This window comes from Hyperolius riggenbachi, chromosome 2, assembly GCF_040937935.1.
Source record: "Hyperolius riggenbachi isolate aHypRig1 chromosome 2, aHypRig1.pri, whole genome shotgun sequence".
NCBI classification, from domain to species: Eukaryota; Metazoa; Chordata; class Amphibia; order Anura; family Hyperoliidae; genus Hyperolius; species Hyperolius riggenbachi.
Window position 1 is genome coordinate 145,588,855 of NC_090647.1, and position 18,104 is coordinate 145,606,958.

At 42.6% G+C, this 18,104-nt stretch overlaps 1 protein-coding gene across 1 annotated transcript; it reads right to left on the reverse strand.

Annotated features, from left to right (window-relative positions):
• On the reverse strand, positions 1–18,072 carry SKIC8 (SKI8 subunit of superkiller complex). Its single transcript, XM_068265182.1, has 10 exons — positions 17,844–18,072; positions 17,690–17,717; positions 16,427–16,532; positions 14,347–14,519; positions 12,859–13,007; positions 12,681–12,774; positions 6,836–6,929; positions 4,149–4,241; positions 3,972–4,050; positions 1–312 (listed from the first exon to the last, which is right to left on the reverse strand). The coding sequence occupies exons 1-10, from the start codon at positions 18,051–18,053 to the stop codon at positions 223–225; spliced, it is 1,116 nt and encodes a 371-aa protein (XP_068121283.1). The 5' UTR covers positions 18,054–18,072; the 3' UTR covers positions 1–222.
• Between the last annotated feature and the right edge of the window lie 32 nt (positions 18,073–18,104).

Here is an 18,104-nt window from a genome sequence, read left to right on the forward strand (position 1 = left end):
CAAAATTAAAAATTTAATAACTTTTTCCAAAACAAAAATGTAACTATAAAATTGATGTCTTAAGAGCTGTAGCAAGAATAGATGATCTTTCCATGACTGCATTTTAACTGATCACAGTTTGATGTCAGACCAGTGGTGGTTTGGCAAGGTAACAGTTCATAGTAGCAGCAGGGATGATAGAGTGTTATTTCTGCAAATCCTTTCCCCACAAGAAGCAATACATTATATTGGACAGTCATAGATATGAATTTCCTGGTCATCTCCAACAGACACAATTTTTGATCCATTCCTGTTGTATTGTGCACCCCACACCTGGCGAAGACAGAACAATCCGTGAGTTATATTTATTGGTAGTCAAGAAGTAAAATTAGTCACAAGATGAGATACTTCAGATACAGCAGTACCTTAAAAACGAGGTCATCTCGGTCATTAACCACTTAAACCCCCGCGGTACGAATTTCTCCGTCCCTTTTTTCCACCCTAAAAGACCATGGACGGAGAAATCCGTACCTTCCGTGCTACCGCCGCTGTCCGCGCTCCCGCCACCGCCCGCCTGGAGATCAATGAACGAGAAAGTCCATTCCCGTTCGTTGATCTAAGCCCCCGCAATGATCCGCTGCTTCTATTAGAAACAGCGCGATCATTGTGATCTTCTCAGCCTCCTACTGCTTCCTGTAAGCGTCCTTCCGGACGCTTACAGGTCGCATGTAAACAAACACACTGTGGCCATCTTGTGGCCAAATAGTAAAACTACACCCTAAAGCATTTTACATATACAAACACATTACATTTACACAATAAATTAACCCATTACCTCCCACACTCCCCAATTTTATTTTAGTAATAAAAAAAAAAAAACAAATAAATAGTTACCTTAGGGACTGAACTTTTCAAATATTTATGTCAAGAGGGTATAATACTGTTACTTTATAAGCTACGGGCTTGTAATTAGGGATGGATGCAAAACTGAAAAAAATGCACCTTTATTTCCAAATAAAATATTGGCACCAAACATTGTGATAGGGACATAATTTAAACGGTTTTATAACCGGGACAAATGGGCAAATACACTTCATGGGTTTTAATTACAGTAGCATGCATTATTTAAAAAGTATAATGGCCGAAAATTGAAAAATAATAATTTTTTTCCCACATTTTTTTCCTATTTTCCCATTAAAACACATTTAGAATAAAATAATTCTTGGCATAATGTCCCACCTAAAGAAAGCCTAATTGGTGGCGAAAAAAACAAGATATAGTTCATTTAATTGCGATAAGTAATAATAAAGTCATAGACGAATGAATGGAAGGAGCGCTGAAAGGTGAAAATTGCTCTGGTGTTCAAGGGGTAAAACCCCTCAGTGGTGAAGTGGTTAAGTACCAAACCTGCATGAGGCCTGATGGCTAGAGCAGCAACCTGTATATTCATTCTCTCTCTCCTCCTACAACCCCCCTCCCCCCCCACCAGTTAAATGTGAAAAGATTGCACTTAATGCTATAACCACATCCTGGACTAAGGAAACAGGCAAAGTGTATTCTAGAGAAAAAGAAGTTCAATTCCCCATCAACTTAATGTATACTACACATTTAATAATTTCTGTAAATGTTTTTGTGCAGAATGGACACTATCGCTTCTTGTAGTGCGTTATCAAAAATACACCATTACATTCCACGCCAGTGAAATGCACCAGAAGCACTTTCATAGGTTCATAGGGGACAATGCATGCAAAATCATGTACAAAAATACATGACGTGCATAGAGACTTACAGTCAGGTCCATAAATATTGGGACATCGATACAATTCTAACATTTTTGGCTCTGTACACAACCACAATGGATTTGAAATGAAACTAACACCATGTGCTTTAACTGCAGACTGTCAGCTTTTATTTGAGGGCATTTACATCCAAATCAGGTGAATGGTGTAGGTTTTACTACAGTTTGCATTTGTGCCTCCCACTTGTTAAGGGACCAAAAGTAATGGGACAGAATATCAAACTTTCACTTTTTACTACTTGGTTGCAAATCCTTTCAATTATGGACTAAAGTCTGGAACGCATAGACATCCCCAGACGCTGGGTTTCATCCCTGGTGATGCTCTTCCAGGCCTCTACTGCAATGTCTTCAGTTCCTGGGCTTGTTCTTGGGACATTTTCCCTTTGGTTTTGTCTTCAGCAAGTGAAATGCATGATCAATCAGATTCAGGTCAGGTGACTGACTTAGCCATTCCATAACATTCCACTTCTTTCCCATCAAAAACTCTTTGGTTGCTTTTGCAGTATGCTTTGGGTCACTGTCCATCGACACTGTGAAGCACCCTCCAATGAGTTCTGAAGCATTTGGCTGAATAGGAGTAGATAATGCCCAAAACACTTCTGAATTCATCCTGCTGCTTTTGTTAGAGTCAACAATCAAGAGAAGACTTCACCAGAGATTACAGAGGGTTCACCACAAGATGTAAACCATTGGTGAGCCTCAAAAACAGGAAGGCCAGATTAGAGTTTGCCAAACGACATCTAAAAAGCCTTCACAATTCTGGAACATCCTATGGACAGATGAGACCAAGATCAACTTGTATCAGAGTGATGGGAAGAGAAGCGTATGGAGAAGGAAATGAACTGCTCATGATCCTAAGCATACTATCTCAACACTGAAGCATGATGGTGGTAGTGTCATGGCATGGACATGTATGACTGCCAATTGACCTGGTTCTCTTGTATTTATTGAAGATGTGACTGCTGACATAATCAGCAGGATGACAGTCTGCAGTTAAGGCACAAAATGTTAGTTTCATTTTAAAAATCACTGTGGTTGTGTATAGAGCCAAAAATGTTAGAATTGTGTCGATGTCCCAATATTTATGTGCCTGACTGTATATAACCACATCTAGTCTAATCCTGTAATGCCGTACAACCAAAAGCATATACACAGTCACTTTGCCGTTCTGACTCATGGGAGCAACACATTCCTAAGCTATGCAGCGCTATTTCTCCTCCGTAAACTCCACAACACAGTGTGCAAAGAAACTGGTATGCCTAATCGCCAGGCTTGCTCCAGTACATAACCCAGTACAAGCCAAGGTTGTACTCTGATGTTTATGTGCTGAATACACAAAAATGTAGAAATATAATTACACTATACTAACTAAATTCCCATTCAAGCCTCACTACGTAACTAGTATTTTCACACCATTAGGTTTTACCAATATGGATTTCACAAGAGCATTAAAGGATACCCGAAGTGACATTTGACATGATGAGATAGACATGTGTATGTACAGTGCCTAGCACACAAATAACTATGCTGTGTTCCTTTTTTTCCTTTCTCTGTCTGAAAGAGTTAGATATCAGGTATGTAAGTGGCTGACTCAGACAGGAAGTGACTACAGGGTGACCCTCGCTGATAAGAAATTCCCCTTTTTATCTCTTTCTTGCTCTCAGAAGCCATTTTCTGCTAGGAAAGTGTTTTATAGTTGGAATTTCTTATCACTTCCTGTCTGAGTCAGGATTGAGTCAGCCACATACATACCTGATATTTAACTCTTTCAGACAGAGAAAGAAAAAAAAAAGACACAGCATAGTTATTTGTGTGCTAGGCACTGTACATACGCATGTCTATCTCATAATGTCATGTCACTTCGGGTATCCTTTAAAAATATTTAATAAAGACCGACATCTGGGGTCTCCTTAGTAAGGGTCATCACTTGTGTGCTGAGCTGTATGGCCTGAATTGTAAAACATAGCCTGGTCACTAGGGGGGTTTAAGACCGTGGTCCTTAAATGGTTAAAGGTTATTATGCGGTTGCTTATCTTTTAGAGCAGAAAGGAAGTTCTAAGTTCAGGTACGCTTTAATTTATAGCATCAACATTCTGCAAAAAATAAAAATTAGTATTCCCCATGTTTCTATTTTTACAGGTTAATCCAAATGTAAACAATTTGATGTAAACACCTGAGAGCCTTTTCCTCTTACCTGTTCTTGGTGATCAAAGAATGTATGCACACAGGTTCTGCTGGCAACATCCCAAACCTTCACACTCTTATCAGAAGATCTAATAACAAGAATCAGTTTATACTCTATTTTAGCAACACTTACAGATCCACAAACTGAGTGCTGAATATATAGTGATTTTTGTAACTGGCTACTTACCCAGAAACAAAGTGAGCATCATCGGGGGAGAACGCCACATTCAGGACCCAGGAGCCATGTCCACTGAGTGTACCAGCCAAACTGGCATGCTGCCTGGCAACACAACACATTTACAAGATTTATTATAAATATTTTTTTCAGCCGAGATGAAAGTGTTCTTGAATCACTAGAAGTTGCCAATGAGTTACTAGTTGTCTGTGCAGTGAAGGATGGTTTCTAATTGGCAACAACAGATCAGGTAGCCTAATTAAAAGCTTGCAGGGAATAGGGTAGATCAGGTGGAATCAAATGTCTACTGTAAATACCACTTTCACCCCATAAGTACCCCTGATCTGGTCATTCAAACTTTAAATATTGTCTTATTACGTGCCGTGACTTGGACACAGAACTACCCTCCCACCTCCACCCCCCTGACCCCGTTCTCCTGTCAAATATGTACAGGGAGGAAGTGGCAGCTTTTCCTCCAGCCCCCTCCAATCACTGCTATAGATCCCCTTATGATCCACTGAACACAGCGCGCAGGGGAGCTGCGCTGTGCGATTGAGGACCGAAGGATATCCGACCTCAGTTATCACAAGCCTGCAAACAGTGCAGCTCTGGCCCGCTGTGTGCATTAAATCATAAGGGGAAATACAGAGACTAGTGGAGGGGGTTGAATTATGAATGGGCAGAGAGGAGGAAGATCTGCCACTTCCTCCCTGCCAATATTCGACGTTCTGCTCAGTCGAAGATTACGACTGAGCAACATGGTGGCCACGGGAGGGGGGGGGGGGACATGGTGCTGTGCGCCAGTAATTAAACAACACTAAAAGTATTGGGGCAGAGGGTACCAGGTCGGAGGTACGTTAAAGAAATATTCAATTTCCTTTGTACCCCTTACATCTCATTAGCATATAACTGGCATCTGCCATTGGCTGTATTCAGTAAGTTTCAATTGACAATATCGTCAGTTAACATTTTATTTATAGCATAATTCACCAATGGCAACAGGAATATCTTGAATATTAGCCACTGTCCGTACACAAAAAATAAAAAATTTAAAATGTGGCCATTATGGTGGCCTTATGAAATAAGCCTGCAAATCTACACTGATCCACCAAAACAAAAAAACACCATTGTAATGGGTTCTGTCGCCATAAAAGCTTTGGCCCATCAAGGCATGGACTGCAAAAGACCCCGGAAGATGTCCTGGGGTATCCATCCTACAAGCAGTCAAGTACGCTTTTTTCAAACACACCTTACAGACACACAATCAGATTGCAATCTGGGGAATTTGGAGCCCAACAAAATGCAATTTATCAAGACAGGTTACTTTTTCTCTATAGCTCTGTGGTCCAATTCCAATATTCTTGGGCTTATTGTAGGTGCTTTTTGTAGTGGACTGGCCTTCAATTGCCACAAAAATGTATGAGCCGGGGGCTCCCTTCAGCCAGCCGCTGGTTAATGAGTTATCTATCCTCGAACAACCTGTGAATTGACTTGGCTGTCATAATTTAGCCCCTGTCAAAGTTGCTGACATCCTTACCTGTGTACATTTTTCCTGCTTCCTACATCATAACTTTAAGACAGCATTTCAGCTTTAAAGCATTAGTGTACTGATACCAGAGTATGCCTAGCATACAACTTAAAATGAGGCTCTGATCAATAATAGTGTAAATATTTTATTTATTTTGCTTTTGTTCTACAATAGAAAATGATCTCCGGTCAGTTTATATTGCAAAAAAAGAAAAAAAAAAGTCAGCAGCAGTCTGTTCTCAGTACTCAGTACTTACAGGTGTTGGCACTTGAGGAACTATTTGAAGGGCAGACAGTCAATATGAATATGTAAAAGAAGTGGGGAAATATGCAGACGTGGGCTGCATGGTAAGTAAGTGGCTAGTGTTCTCATATTGCATCACAAAAGTTCCTAGTTTGATTCCTGGTAAGGACACCAACATGGAGTTTGTATGTTTTGCTTTTGTTTCACCCACAGCACACTAGTAGGTTAACTGGATTTTCCCCTTAAAAACAAATACCACTAGATAATGGCAATTGCATGATAACTCCACACACTTTAGTTTCTTTACTATAAGGACAGTGTAAAAGATAGCACTATAGATACTGGGAATTACTTGACTATATGTTGAAAGGAGGTAAAAAAAATTGCAGGTTTGTTGGATTATTGATCAGTGCTTTATTTTAAAGAAAACCTGAGACAGGGAGAAAAAAAAAAGTTATACACACACCTAGGGCTTCCTCCAGCCTGATCGCTCCCTCGCCGTCCTCCGCTGACTCCTGGATCGTCTGCAATTCGCCCCGGAAAGACCTCTGGTCTGAAGTGTACTGTGCATGAGCAGCCTGGCCTTGTGTGCCCCAGTCAACCGGAGTGTTCTGCACCTGCGCAGTACTAATGCGCAGAACGCTCCCGACCAAGAGCGCACAACGGGGGAGCGTGTGCAGCTGGACTGCGCCGGTTGGCCCCGACTGGAGGTCTTTCGCAGGGCGAACTGCAGATGTTCCAGGATGCGGAGGACGACAGCGAGGGAGCGATCAGCCTGGAGGAAGCCTCAGGTATGTATATTTTTTTTCTCCCCCACCTCCCTCCAAGGTACCCTTTAAGTATTTTAGGCACATCTAAGTGCGGTACATACATTAAATGTACCTGTATTTTTTTTTGTTATGGCACACAGTGACATCCCAACACTTACACATCATAAATCTTGATATAGCCATCATCTGAGCCAGTCACTAGTAGTTGGGAGTCCGGGGAGAAGGTAAGTGATCTGATAGGCATAGCGTGTCCTGGTGAAACACAAACACAGTCAGTAATGATGCACAATCACTGCATGGAAGGTCTCATTTTCCTATTCCTATTAGGTTAATATGAGCAACATAATATGACAATCGCTGAAAATGCCCATATCCTGAAAATACTTATGTCCAATTTCAGATTCTACAGTGACAGATTTCTCTTAAAAATAACATTCCACAAAAACAAGAAAAGAGACTACAAGCCCCAAACGCATTTGATTTTTGGGTGTTGCACAGTTAAAAGCAGACCTGAAGTGAGAGGGTTATGGAGGCTGACACACATTCCTTTCCTTTTAAACAATACCAGTTGCCTGGCAGTCCCTTCAGGAGTTGGAGAGCAGACGGGGAGGGAAGACTGAAGATTGAAGTTCATAGCTTTAGTTTTAAAGTGAATCTGAAGTGGAAGCAAACTGTTGAGATTGTATGTATAGATCAGATCCTAGGTAGGACTTTTCTGGAATCCTGTTTTTTTGTTTGTTTTGTTTTACAAGTTAAATATGTAGGTTTGAAGCTTTGACTGTCTTATGCTGGATACACACCATGCGTTTCCGCGTTCAATGCGTCCGTCGATACGCATCGATTCGATTATTTCCGACATGTCCGATTCAAGCTTCGATGGATCGTTAGGTCGATTTGCCATACTTTACATGGCAATCGACCTAAAAATCATCGAAATGCATTCGGAAATGCTCGGAAATAATCGAATCGACGCGTATCGGACGCATTCGACGCGGAAACGCATGGTGTGTATCCAGCATGAGATACATGACTACCATTTGTTTGTTCGCTCCCATACTGACGAATTTTGACCTATTGAACTTATCTGCTCCCAGGAAGGTTTTTTTCAGCCACACATGAGTTTTATGATCTCTGTTTAATTATCAGAGTTACTGTAGTTTGACTACCCTACTATAGAAACTGTCATTTACAGCAAGAAAAAAATAAACAAATGCAAATTCTAAGTGGTACTGGTGAGGTGCATACATTTGTCTCATGTTATGTCACTTCACTGTCACTTTAAAAAGATTTAAAAAAGGTATGAACATTTTTTTGTCTCTCTCTTTAAGCACAATAGGCTCTATAGGCCTGACTTACTAAGAATCTGCCGATCTCTACAAAAAAACCTGATCCTGAAATGAGACTGAAGGGTTTCACTTGCTCCACATGTCATCTGTCTGTGTCCTGGCTCCTGTACTTGTGTCATCAGGGAAAGTTCACAACAATGGAACTGCAGAAACTTTGGGAGACTGACAAAGCTTAAGGTGGCCATACACTGGTCGATTTGCTATCAGATCGACCAACAGATCTCCCTCTGATCGAATCTGATCAGAGAGGGATTGTATGGCTGCCTTTACTGCAAACAGATTGTGAATCGATTTCAGCATGAAACCAATTCACCATCTGTGGAGCTGCCGCCGCCCGCGTACATTATCTGATCCGGCCGGCGCCAGTCCCCTGCTCTCCGCTGTCTCTTCTCCGCTCTAGGCTCCAGGCCTGCAGCTTCACTGTACTTCCTGCAGGGGAAGTTTAAACAGTAGAGGGCGCTCTACTGTTTAAACTTCCTGTCCGGACAGGAATAGGTGAAGCATGCCAGGCTCAGAGCCCAGCACGGAGAAGAAGCAGCGGTGACAGCGGGGACTCGTGCCGGCCGGATCAGATAATGTATTGCCAGGTATAGTGTAAGGGAGAGTCAGTGCACAGGACCGTGACCTAGAGCATAAGGAGTGCGGGGCCCCATGTAGAGTCCACTCAGTATTCAATAGAAGAGAAAAGCAGGCCCGCACATCCAATGCAAATTCAATTTATTTCAACATTAAAAATCATTCAGGCACTGTACCGTAATGCTGGAGAGGTATGTAAGTCAGTGAGGGATCGGTCTACAGCTGTTTCACGCCAGTAGTATGTGGCGCATTATCAGGACCTCTCCAGCATTACGGTACTGTGCCTGAATGATTTTTAATGTTGAAATAAATTGAATTTGCATTGGATGTGCGGGCCTGCTTTTTTCTCTTCTATTGAATACTCAGGTAATGTATTGCCTCTATATCGCGTCGGTCATTCGAACGCCGCTATCGACGCACTCCCGACCTGCCGGCGATTGAGCGAAATCTTCCGCACGGACAGATCGATAGGAACGATCGATTTCGTGCAAAAATCGATCGTTCGGTCAGCGTTTGCGCAACGTTTCGTTTTGATGCGACATTAAGGTTGTAACGCAAATTACAACGCAACGCCCCAAAAAAGTTGCAACGCAACTTAATTCCCAGTTATCCTCGCAAACAGAGCATACAGTCAATGAAAAGTATGATTCAAAGTCATAACTGAGCATGTGCAAACAGTCCAATGCAGCTAATAACGTCACGTGTATAACATGCAGCCTGCAGCACTTTCTAATAACGCTACACACAAACGCAACATGTGCACTGTGAGTGTCCCACAGACCTAGTATTACTGTGCGTTAGTCTGTGTGGAAACATTTTCTAACGTGCAATTTTAACGTCACACTGTGAAAGCTCCTGGACACAGACAGAAACTCAAAGCATTTCTGCGTTCAATACATAATGAATACAACCAGTTATGAATAAAATGCAGTCAGCTCTCAAAGCAAAAAAACTGTACTTTTAGGAACTAAATTCATTCTAAATGAATACTAATACTTATGCACAAATGCAAATACGATAACAGTATGGCACATGAAAAAATTTCTATCAGGATTTTTCCATTGACTGTTAATCCCAATTATTTTAGTTGATGTGAAAACAGGAAAAAAACCATCGGCTATTCATTTTCTGTGCCCGCATAGGTCATGTGTCGAAACAGACTCGGGAACATCCGATTTTCATAGCCTAATGAATTATATTTTTTAATAATGCATCAGTTTTTTTTTTTTCCCCCTATATAGGTTGATCCACAGCAGGTGTGCCAACAGTAATATCAGTATTAATTACAGGTAATTGGATAACTGATTAAGAAGTAGGTAGAGGTGGTAAATCAATTTGCAAAGTAGCAGGAGCTTGTGCAGTTACCACTGCTTACTGATTAATTGGCTAAGTAACAGGTGAAGATGGAATAACTGTTCCTGCAGTAGTAGGAGCTTAAGCCGTTACAAACAACTGTTAACTGACTGAGAAGACAGATTCTCAGAATATGTGAATGAGATGGCAGAAAATTTTGTTCAAAGGTAATCCTTATATGTAACTGCAGATTACGCATATAACACAAATAACAAACAAACCAAAAAAGACTTATGTAACCACATTTGCCTTTAAAGCTCCATAGTTAGTGATATTACTTTCCACAGAAATGCATTAATCACTTTTAGTCCCTTAATCAGATACAGCCAGCACAATCAGCAAAACACCTAAGCCCTTATGCTGGGAATACACGGTTCGTTTTTGCCTTCGTTTAAACCTTCGTTTCGATTGTGCCTTTTGTCCTTTTCGATCCCGAAATAATCAGTCATACGGTTAATATCACCACCCACGGTTTAGTTTTTTTTTCCGATTCTGATGGTTTCGTTTTTCCAATGATCGAAGGCTGCAAAGAAACGAAACGAAAATCCCTTTTTACAGGGACGGACTAGCATAAACGAATATATAATCGATCTGAACAGCCATCAAGCCTACCAATGGCTCGATTAGATGGATAAAGAGAGATAATATCAAACATGTTCGATCACTAGTCGTTCGTTTTTGGGGTCTATTAATCGAAACTATAATGAGATTATGACTATTTTCACATACGTTTTCAACACTCGATTCGTTTACCGAACGAATCGAAGGTTTAAACGAAGGCAAAAACGAACCGTGTATTCCCAGCATTAGACAGAAGCAAAATCAGACCCATTGCAATACCTTGCTAGAATCCCGTTTAGGCTCCTGTCACCTTGGCTCTGAATCATGAGCAGCCGCCTGGCTGGTTTCAGGCCTTGCTGTTGCTTCTGCTGTATCCATTTTGCGTCTGCACGAGTGCGAAGACGCTGGGACGCCGCAGCCCTGTCTATCCGGCGGGCGGAAGTGACGAAATCCGGGAGTACCTGAGCCATCTAAAGTCCTGGAACATGAGACTGTGGCTTACAGCCTCCGCCTACGCCTGCTCTGTTCCATTCGTCCTTCCAGCCGGCGGCAACTGCCATGAAAGAAAGTAACGCTGCAGCCATCTCCCCTCCAGGACCACCAGACTATGTGCCATGAAGGGAGGTACGCAGGGAACACCAGGAATCAAAGCCTAATGATCTGCCGTGTCTCCTGCAGCGCCAACAGCCCTTAGCCCCCCAGGCTCTCCAGGACTGCAGCACTGGTATAGAGAGACCTGTCCCTGGAACAGAAAACATCCATACTGCCGATCACCTGACAATTATTTTAATTTATAGAGAGGCTGTGGGATGTTTCCTGGGAGGGGCCAGATCTCGATGTATACCTGTCCTGGAGGGTTACTGGAAAAAATGTCTTCTGAGAGCAGGAAAGAGAAAAAGGGTCAATAGTCCATAGATTTTAGCTCTGGAATACTTCAATTCATGTGTCATTGAGCAAAAACTTAAAGTAGATTTAAATACAAACTAAAACTGTGGAAGATCTTAAAAAGTCATTTTTAGGAGGAGGATAGATACAATCATTTCATTCGTTTATTTTTGTGTCTTTTAAAGCTTCGTATACACACTGGTTTGAACTCAGCCGTGACAGACTATAATGAATCACTAGGCCGAGTATTGAGTCATTCAAGTGAGTGTACAGCAGCCGCTCAACATCTGCTAAAGCAATGTTCCCCAACCCTGTCCTCAAGGCCCACCAACAGTGCATGTTTTGTGGAAATCCACAGAGGTAGTTAATCAGCTCTGCTGAGACACGAATTACCTCACCTGTGCATGTTTGTGGTTTTCTGAAAAACATGTACTGTTGGTGGGCCTTGAGGACAGGGTCTGGGAACTCTGTGCTAAAGGATCGTCATACAGGATCTCAAGCAAGCCCCAACGCTTGATTGCATGGTTCTACCCCGCCTGCAGAAATCCGCTCTGTTGTGTGCTGCTCATTCATCGGCTCCCCCCACATAGCAACAGATGTGTCGCTAGCCTGGAGGCTGGGGGTGCGCCTGTACAGTCAGCACTGCACTGTCACCCAAGGAATAGAGCATCTATGCCTGCCAGGTGACAAATCCCCAGGTGTATATGGGGCTTAACAGATTAATCTGTCAGATGATCTGAACAACACAGGTAAAGTAATTGTGCAGGGAATTGATAAGCTGACCTTTCACAAAACAACTTTGACTGTACAATCTTACCACTTTTATGTAGTTTGACAGTTTACCAAACCTGTTCAAATCAGTTGGCCCTTACAATACATAAAAATGGCAATAATATTCCATCAAGCTTGTAATATTGAAACTGAAATGATGGCACAAACTTTTCATAGGTTGTACAGTTCACATTTGCAAAGTTTGTGTTCGTCCGCATGTTAAAGTATGGGGCGTACGTTAACATTTAACCCAGCGTTACTGTCATAATGTTAGCTATGGTGTCATAAACAGCAATTTCCCATTGAAGCTTCATAGCACATTATTTCAATAAACCATTTGTACTATTGTTACATTCACTTTATCAGATAAAAATCCGCCAGTGTGTGGCAAACGTGACACGTTTTTATAAACCCAATATAGATCTGCTCCAGGTCTCTGAAACCGTCTATCAATGTTTTTACATCACATTTAACATGGACATTATTGTATTTACGGAAATCGCTCTCTTACCTTCCAGCGTGTGGAGGAGCTTGCCAGTCGCAATATCAAAAATGTTAATTATTCCATCAATAGCTCCACTGGCCAAATATTTCCCATCTGGACTCTGTAGGGGTCAGATATAGACAGCTAAGTGTATTGTCTAGCAGCAGATACAGTTTGTGCTAGATGTACAGTCACAGAAACTTACATAAGCAATACTGAGAATAAATTTGCCTCTGGTATCAAGAGAGAATTCTTTCTTTCCAGTCTCAACACCAAAGATGTTCACTTTTCCTACATGGCTTCCGGTGGCCAAATGCTGGGAGTCTGGTGAGAAAGCCACAGACCAGGCATCCACTGTGCACACAAAGGGAAAACCATTACATCCTGATACAGCACATGCATAAAACCAATACTTCATGCTTTATTGATAAAGCTTATCTCCAGGCACACAGCTAAAATGAATCTAATGGTTTAGAGCTCAGATATTAGCTTTTTGTGTAAAAAGAAGCTCCAGGTACTGAAGTACCCCTGAACTGAGAGGGTTGGTTTGCGTGGTTAATAACATTTTGTTTGCGGTGCTATGACATATGTCACAGCACTATCCTCCTGTTCCAGCACCCCCAGGGGTCCCTGCAGTATTCAGTCAAACTCTTCAACTGGTACAAATGGCAAATATGCGCAGGGAGGAAGTGGCAGTTATCCTCCTCTGTTGGCTCTAGGAACTCCCTTGTAATGTCCCCGATCCCGCCCACTTGTATCGCCCCTGGCTTTATTCAGGAAATAATTACCGATGGAAGAAGGAGAGAGAAGAAGAAGAAAAAAAAATAAAAATAAGGGGGGGTGGGGGGGGAGGTTACAGATCATACCTCACCTATTCGACTTGCCGTCTTTTTCTGTTAGTACTTCCGTTGCGCCGCGTTGTCCACTTGTAAGCCCTGGCATTTCACAGCAATGGCAGTGATCTAGAAATACTGACACAGAAGTACTTCCAGGTCAGTGCCTTTGCTGCGAAAATGCCAGGACTTAATAGGGCTTGTACCTTAAAGAAAAACTGAAGCCAACCTAAAAAAAAAGTTCAGACATTCACCTATGTAAAAGGAAGGTTCGGGTTCCTGGTCCTCTCTCTGTGCCCTCATTCCACTGTTGCCACCATGTGAAAGTCATTTGACCAACTGGTTCACTCACAGTCTTTGGAAACACTCAGGAGACATGAGTGCTTCCAAAGCCTTCCAAGGAGTCCCGAAGGTGCAGACTTTCACTGGGTGACAGCAGTATAGAGGGCATGGAGAGAATAACGGGAAGGCTCTGTGGGATCCAGAGCCTCCTCTCTACATAGGTGACTCAACTTTTTTTTTTCCAGGGTGGCTTCACATTTACTTTACATTTTATAACAGAGATTGTGTTAGGCTCAGTGATGGGGCTGCTGCTCTAATTTCCTCACGCTGCTGTACGGATATTAGAGGGAAGGCACAGAAAGAACAGCTCCAGCATACTTTCTATAGCAGTAATAGTCTGTGGTCCAGGAAGTGACCAGCATCTCATATCCTGCCCTGATACTTTAAAAGTAATTTATATGAGATCAGTAAATCAAGGAGCTTCTAAGCATGAACAAAAAAAAGCTTTGTGTCTACATGCATCTAAGCAAGCATTTATACTTGGAGTTGGGCTTTTATTGCATCCAGAAAGATTTTACCTGGTCCAGCATCAATGGATCGGATCTGTTTTCCTGAGTCAATGTCCCAGAGACGAATGTGAGCATCTAAGGAGCTGGAAGCTGCTATGTTCCCAGTGTGACTGACATCCACAGACACCACTCCCAGCTGGTGACCCTCCAGAGCCCATTGCTGCTCCAGCTTCTCACCAGTCCTGCATTAGGACAACACACAGTACAGATATATGTATAGGGTTTTTTTTATAGGTAAACATAAAAATAAAAAAAATCTGTATTTGCAAAAAACTCAACTTTATTAAAAAAAAAAAAAAAAAAACTCCACACACACACACTCCCTGAAAGTTATTTGCAGGGTTCCTCCAGGGTAAGAAGGCTGAGAAAGGCTGGTTTACAAACTAGATAAAAACTCTGCTGTGGCGGCCAATAAAGACTGCCTCTGCTGAGAAGCCAGAATGTTTAGTGTGTATGGCAGCTCGGTCAGCAATCTGACCTGATGGATCGCTTCGGCTGAGAGCACTCACCCCACGACACCACTCCTGTACCGCTTTGCATGCCTCCCCCTTGCAAGCAAGGGACACATCTGTATAGCCTCAATGCTGCGATGTTGCCTAACAGATCGAGTCCTGATCTTCATTGTGACACATTGATGGTGCATCTGTACGGGGCTTTAGACTATAGCAGTGGTCTCCAAACTTGGCTCTCTAGCTGTTAAGGAACTACAAGTCCCACAATGCATTGCAGGAGTCTCACAGCCACAGTCATGATTCATAAATGCAAATGCATTGTGGGACTTGTAAGTCCTTAATATGGGGAACTGAAGTAAGAGGTATACGGAGGCTGCCATATATTTCCTTTTAATCAATACCAGTTGCCTGGCAGCCCTGCTGATCTTCTGCCTCTAATACTATTAGCCATAGCCCCTGAACAAGCATGCAGCAGATCAGGTATTACTGACTTTAAAGTCAGATCTGACAAGACTAGCTGCATGCTTGTTTCTGGTGTTATTCAGATACTACTGCAGAGAAATAGACCAGCAGGGCTGTCAGGCAACTGTTGATTAAAAGGAAATAAATATGGCAGCCTCCGTATACCTCTTACTTCAGTTCCCCTTTAACAGCTGGAGAGCTAGGTTTGTAGATCACTGGACTATAGAAACTTTAATTTATTTATTTTTAAAAGGGCTACATTTAATCAATAACCTCAGGTTCCAACACAAACACTGACTGCTTGGTTCTGGAAAAGCTCGGTGCCTATATGTCTAGAATGCACATATTGTTGAAAAACTACTTTTCCATGTAGCAATATCATGCCTTTTACCTTTAGGTTGCATTCACAGTGCCACGTTGTGGAGCTGCGCTATAAAGTGTTATACTGCAGCTTACCGCACTGCAATGCTAATACTATGGGCCGTTCACAGTGCGACCTTAAAGTCTTGTTGAAAATTGTTGCGTTGTGGTAACTTACTGCTTGCAGTGCGTTACCGCTTAACGCAGACACGTTGCGACTTTAATGTTGCATTCAAATGCAACGTTCCACTGTGAATGCAACCTAAAAGCTACAAACACACACTAGATTAACCTCAGCAGAGATGGCTTATAAAGATTGCCTCAGGCAGTGATGGCTAACCTTGGCACTCCAGCTGTGACAAAACTACAAATACCATCATGCCTCCGCCCCCCTGAGTTAGGCTTAGAGCTGTCAGAGTGTTGCAATGCTTCATGGGACTTGTAGTTCCACCACAGCTAGAGTGCCAAGGTTAGCCATCACTGGTTTCGTGCAAGAATCTAGCATGTGAACAGCACCCCTCAGTGCGCCAGCAAGCAATTCACCTAGCAGAGCATTCCTCACTCACCCTGCCACTTCGTCGGCCCTCCTCCCCCCTGCATAGCAACAGAACGGATCTCTGTACAGCCTCGGCCCCACACTGTCGCTGGGGTGATCATGTCCTGAGCCCTCCCAGGTGACAGTCCTCGGCCGTGTGCGCGAGGCTTAAGTCAAGCAATTAATAAAACCCCTCTCTGTCAGAAAAGTGTCAAGAGGCCGGAAATTTAAATAAGTTATAAAACCGCTGTAACTGTGCAAACTTTAGGCGCTAGCTTACCATTTCCACACCTTCACCAAGTCATCCAAGGAACCGCTAACCACAGTCTCTGACCCATCAGTAGTGTTTTTCCCCCAAGCTACCGACCATATGGCATCAGCATGGGCTGGGAAAGAGAATATAAAGTACAATATAAGGAAACTTATGTTTTGTGTAGCAGTGCATTCCTACAAAGTGTTACACACATTTCTGGTGGTTCTAGGTTCCATCCATGACAGTTGCTGGTTCAAATTGTATACAATGAACAGAGGCGCCAAAAGTATAAGATTAGATGAGCTTAAAAACCAACTTAAATGGCAAAATTGAAGGAGGAAGTGGTGGTCTTACCTCCCTCAAGCAGACACGACAACGACTGCGATTCAGACAGTCAAACACATTTATTAGGAACTCCAAAAAGAAATGCAACGCTGGTTTAAATTGGTTGAGATCCCATTTATTTATAATGAATGGAATCACACAGTGAAAGTGCATAAATGCATGTAACCAAGCATTGCGATTCAGTTGTGAATTGCAACGTATGGATAGGGACATCAGACAGTGCAGTCTAAGGCTCGGATCACATTGGCAATTAAAAAATGGTCCAGTCACAAATCGTAACGGATGTGAATGGATCAAATGCTAACCTATGGATCCGTTGGAACGGATCCAATCCCCACGCTCTGCTGAACGTTTGGTGCTGCAGTGATTTTTCCAGACAGCGGAATGGACACTGAAGCACTGCATTAGGGCAATGAGAAACAGATCCTGTTAAACACACTGGCTAAAAAAAAAAAAAACGGACCGCTCTAGCCAGCAAAATCTATTTTAGTGATGGAGGTCTGGCAGGATATGGGGAAACGGAACTGAACCAACTGAACAGAAAAAGAACAGAAATAATCGGATCAGTTCAAACAGAAATCTGATCCATTGGAAAGTAAATTGTATCCGTTTAGCAGGTAAGTGCCAGTAAAAACCGGCCCTAAGAACTTCTGATGTCCCTGCAGATTGCATCAATATGTGTGCTGAAAACACAAACAGCAATGAACAAGTGGAAACAAGGTCTTAGAATACAACAGGGACATATGACTATGGTAGTGATTAGACTGCAAGCTCCTCTGTGGCACAGTTAGCACCATAACTTGTGGAAGATGCCAACGCTACATAAATACATAAATCATTGTAACAGGAGACTATTCTGAATCATAAACACAGGTTAGTTTTGCAGGATCCCTTCTCCAGTCTAAAGAGGTCTCCAGGCCACATATGAGAAGTTTGGCTTCTTACCTTGTTCTTGCTTGTAGAGGATGCTGTACTGTTAAAATAATAAAAAGCATATTACAGAACAAAGTGACTCGACAAACAGCATAATTAAGTTGTACAAAAGAGCAGCAGCCCATTACACACACAGCTGCATGAAGCACATTGCTGCTCGGCTCACCTGTGTGCTCATGTCCAGGCGACTGCTACTAGCTTGCTGAGAACACAAGCAGAGCTCCTGTCTGTGGCTCGTATTCTGTGTGCACCGGGTTAGTAGCACTGTGCACGCCGCTACTGCTTGGGCTGCATGGATTTGGAATTCGGTATTCTGTATGGTTTCTAGGATCCGCCTCCAGCACACACACACAACCAGCAGGCTGCTACTTCCCATTCAGGACAGAAACCCGGAAGTGACGTTCACAAGTATAACTGGGCGGGCTTC

Excerpts from the sequence above, each read along its gene's own strand:
- SKIC8 (XM_068265182.1), bottom strand. The coding sequence starts at position 18,053 with ATGGGAAGTAGCAGCCTGCTGGTTGTGTGTGTGTGCTGGAGGCGGATC. Across the intron at positions 14,520-16,426 it reads TTGGTGAAGGTGTGGAAATG|GACTGGTGAGAAGCTGGAGC; the intron begins GTAAGCTAGCGC and ends GTCCTAATGCAG. Across the intron at positions 6,930-12,680 it reads GCTCCTCCACACGCTGGAAG|GACACGCTATGCCTATCAGA; the intron begins GTAAGAGAGCGA and ends GTGTTTCACCAG.